At 43.4% G+C, this 4,114-nt stretch overlaps 1 protein-coding gene across 1 annotated transcript; it reads left to right on the top strand.

Annotated features, from left to right (window-relative positions):
* The first annotated feature begins 719 nt into the window (after positions 1-719).
* On the top strand, positions 720-1,226 carry LOC120084027 (protein SREK1IP1-like). The gene has a single exon (XM_039039930.1). The coding sequence runs from the start codon at positions 720-722 to the stop codon at positions 1,224-1,226; it is 507 nt and encodes a 168-aa protein (XP_038895858.1).
* The last annotated feature ends 2,888 nt before the right edge of the window (positions 1,227-4,114 follow it).

Genomic DNA, 4,114 nt, shown 5'->3' with positions numbered 1-4,114 from the left:
AATGACGCGCCTGTTGGACTGCCTGAGGCCAGTCGCCGCGCAAATCACATTGGGCCCCACCACAACTCAACCTATAAATAGGCTTTTCCCCTTCGTTGGAATTTCTTTACCCACAACCCAAAACCCTGGCATTTTGCTCACAGAGTTTTTCTCTCCCAAAAATCCCTAAATTCTCAAAACCCCTTTTCTTTCGAATCCGTTTCAATGGTCGATCAAGCTTTAAACCAATCAGCTTCAACTTCTGTCCCTGACCAAGCAGCCATGCGAGAGGCAGCATTCTTGGCTGCTTGTCACCGACTTGCAGCCCAAGCACGTTCTGCCCCAAGACCCACTGGAAGACCCTGAAGAAACTTCTTGGCTGTTAGGCCTCTTGTTTTCCAAAAAGGAGGAAGCACTGAAAATTTGCCAACCCCAACTTCGTCTGTCTCAACTGAAAGTGAACGGCGAGACGACAAGGAGATATTTGGTAATATCTTAAGTACTCTGGAACAAGGAGGAGGATTGCCCAAGGCAGGGGTTGTAAACCAGCCACTGCCTACAGAGGAGGAGACGGTGGTTGCGGTGGAGGAAACCATGAAGGATGGAATAGTGGTAGTGGAAGAAGTGGTGGGAGCAGTGGTGAAAGAAGAGAAGATTACGATCGTTGAATAGGAAGAAACTGAAATCGCAATTGAAGAGGCCAAAGAAGTAGAAGTTGCGTTACAATGCTTGCCGTTGCGATGGAGGAGGTCGCAAGAGAAGTAGTTCCAGAAGAGGCCCTAATAGAGAAGTTGAAGGCTGCAGGTACAGAGAAGGCAACTGAGGCAGAGAAGGAAGAAAAGAAGAAGAAGAAGAGTAGGGGGCATAAGGATGGGAAGGCGGAATCATCGCATCATTGCAAGTCGAGAAAGAACAAAGATAAAAAGGATGATGACGAAGATGAAGAGGCCAAGAAGAAGAGAAAGGATGAGAAGGAAGAGAGAAAATTGCATCGGAGGGAGAAGAGGCACCTAAGAGAAGAAGAAAAAGTGAAGCAGAGGGCTGCGAGCCCTGAGAATGATGGAGAGTCAACCTTCATAAGGGAGGATCAGGAGGAAATGGCACAACCAATGAAGCCACCGCAATATGAAGAAACGCAACTGGTTGCAACAGACGAAGGTGAAAAACCAGAGGGAACCCCCCTGATGTGGCGTCGCAAGGAGAATGCGCCGCGAGGGTCTGACATCGACCCTCAGCAACTAGTGTGAACTTTAGAAGAAGAAGAGAGAAAAAGAAAAGCAGAAGAAGAGAAGCAAGAAAAGATGGAGCGTGGCAAGATCATCATCGTAAAAGGAAGTAGAAAAAGAAGAATAGAATTTGAAGAAATGAAGAGTAATAACGAGCTTGCCCATCTGAAAAGGATTCGAAAAAATGAAGAGGATCAGCGCCTATTGCTGGCCTCTGAGCAATTTGAAGAAAAGTTTGAGAGAGAAGAGAGGGAAGCAGAAGAAAAAGAAAGGAGGAAGAAGGAAGAGGAGGAAAGGCTGTTGAAAGAAGAAAAGAGGAGGAAGTGCGAAGGCAACCTAAAACGCTTATATAAAAGCAAAGGCAAGAACTCGTCGAGCGCAAGAAAGAAGAACGACGCAAGGAACAGGAAAAGAGGGAAAGAAAAGTAGCCCGCCTTGCACAAGTGCAAAGCAAAGACCCAACAGAGATCAGTGAGCCCGTAACGACTAAGAAGCGATTAGTGAAGAGAAAAGAGAATGATGATATGCTAATCGAAATAGGTTTTTACCCTGCGCCGACCCCACTACCTGATCTCATTACGAGTATGATTGTGGAGCATGGGTAGGACACTTTCTATCAATGCTCATCCATCATTATACCTCAGGTAGTGCAGGATTACTATCGAGGGTGTCTGCATGGGAATAGAGATGCTGTGACTTTCAGGGGAACTACAGTATTCTTTAGCGCAAGGGAAATAAATGAACTTTTTTAGATGAAGGATCATCCTGAGGTACCAGGGAACAATATTATTAATAATCCTTCAGAAGAAATGATGAATGACGCACTGAGGGTATTGACACAACCAGGAACAAGATGGACAGTCTCCTCAAGAGGCATCTGCCCGCTGGAATCGAAGTCTTTGCTATCGGAGGGAAGGCTCTAGGTTTACTTGGTCAAGAAGCGGTTGCTCCCAATAACACAACAGAATAGTATCAAGGGATCGGGTGATAGCCACATATTGTATTATGCGCGGCATCCCCATCGATATAGGAAGATTGATCGCAGGGCAGATCAGGGCATTAGTGGGACACATACGAGGGCAACATTTCTTTCCGTGGATAGTCTCGAGTTTGTGCCTAAGTGCAAGTGTAGGCATTGATGAAGAACCCATGACAGAAGTCCACGGCCTCATCAATATCAAAATTCTAAGGCTGCTCCTCAAAGATTCCCCGTATTTCCCGGAGTTGCCGGCAAAAAGGCCTACGATCAATTTGAATTTTTCGCATGAACCCAGACCAAAAAGGAGACGAGGAGAAGATAAATTAAAAGAAAAGGTTCTTGAATCACCACTGCATGAACCTTTATCCAAAAGGCCTCGTTCGTTAGTTATTAGATCTCTCAGCCCTTCAATCCTGCTAGGGCAGCCCTCCTCCCCTCTTCATGAGCATCTTATCCACCTTCCCCTTACCCTCAACTCTCCCACTCAACCAGCAGCCCCATCTTCCCCAACAACTTCATCGCCGCACCCCACCACCACACCGTCGCAAGTTGATGACCCACACGCTTTGGGCGAAGGCGCATCTGCCCAACCTCAAAGCGATGCTGGCGAAACTTCGCAAGCGCCACTAGCCTCCACCTTTTTAGCTGCTGAGTTAGCTAAGATGAGAAGCCTCTTTGCCCAACAGCAAGACCTTATCATTCAACAGCATATCTTCTTCACCAATTGTTTTGAGGTCACAATGGAGCGCATTGATGAGATTCAGCGCAGTGCTGCAACCTCAAGAGAAGCACTCATCAATATCCAGCGCAACATGCATCGGATTTTTCAACACCAATGACAGATAGCGGAGTGCAACAAAGAGTACTTCAATTTCTTGACCGCTTATCTGCATGGTCTGATGGTGCCTCCACACTTAAGGTAGCACTTATTATTTAACGATGACTCTACTACAACGCCTCAATATCCTCCACCAGATCCTCCAAGTCCACAACCTTAATTTTTTTTTCATTCTTTAATTTGAGTTTTGATGCAACCATTCTTTCATTATATTTCATTCTTTTATTTTTGTAACTTAACAAAATTCTTTGACCCATGTACAGGCATAGATCAAATTATTTTGCAATCATTTGTAATTATTCGCATACTTTGTTAATATTCAATACAATCAAAGTACATGATTCTCTCAACTTTTTGCCTGTGCCTCTCTCTTTATCTTCCTTTGTTAATTTGTGTTTCATTTTTACTCTTGTATTTTTACAATCTTCATTGCATTGCTATGATGTATTATGTGTGATACTTAGAAACATTTCTCATACTTAGTAGATTCTGACTAACACTTAGTTAACTCTTAGTTTACCATTACTGTACCTTTTATCTTTCAAAGTTCTGCTCAAACCTTCTTTTTGAAATTTTCTTCTAAGTGTTTGTCTAGTCTATCCAAACAACGCAATGAGAACCTTGCTCATCTTTAAATTTGGGGGTGGGGAAGGTCTAAGCAGATGAACTCAAAAGTATGCAATATTCAAAGAAAATATGTGTCGTTTTTGTTCTTAGCATTCATCTCAAAAAAAAAAAAAAAAATTCAAAACTCCATGTCAACGCAAGGAAAATTTCAAAATAAACTGTTCCCACCGACCTGATAAGAGTTTTAGTTGTGAAAGAAGCCTGCTCGTATTTGGATGTTCGTATGACACCCGTAGCAAGCAAGCCAAAACGAGGTGGGTTACCAAGCACCAATTGTAGCATAAACAAAAAAAAAAAAAAAAAAAAAAAGAGAGAGAGAAAAAGAAGGCTAGGGACAACTCCTCTGAATATCATGAGTTAAAGTTGAAACTTACACACCACCGTAGTTGGATGTTCGCAGAAAACCTGTGGGGACAAGCCAAAATGAAGGTTGTAACCATGGCTAAATGTCCCTAAATGAATAAA

The sequence above is a fragment of the Benincasa hispida genome, chromosome 8, assembly GCF_009727055.1.
Source record: "Benincasa hispida cultivar B227 chromosome 8, ASM972705v1, whole genome shotgun sequence".
Classification (NCBI taxonomy): Eukaryota; Viridiplantae; Streptophyta; class Magnoliopsida; order Cucurbitales; family Cucurbitaceae; genus Benincasa; species Benincasa hispida.
Note: the sequence above shows the minus strand (reverse complement) of the source record. Positions and strands in the feature narration are given on the sequence as shown.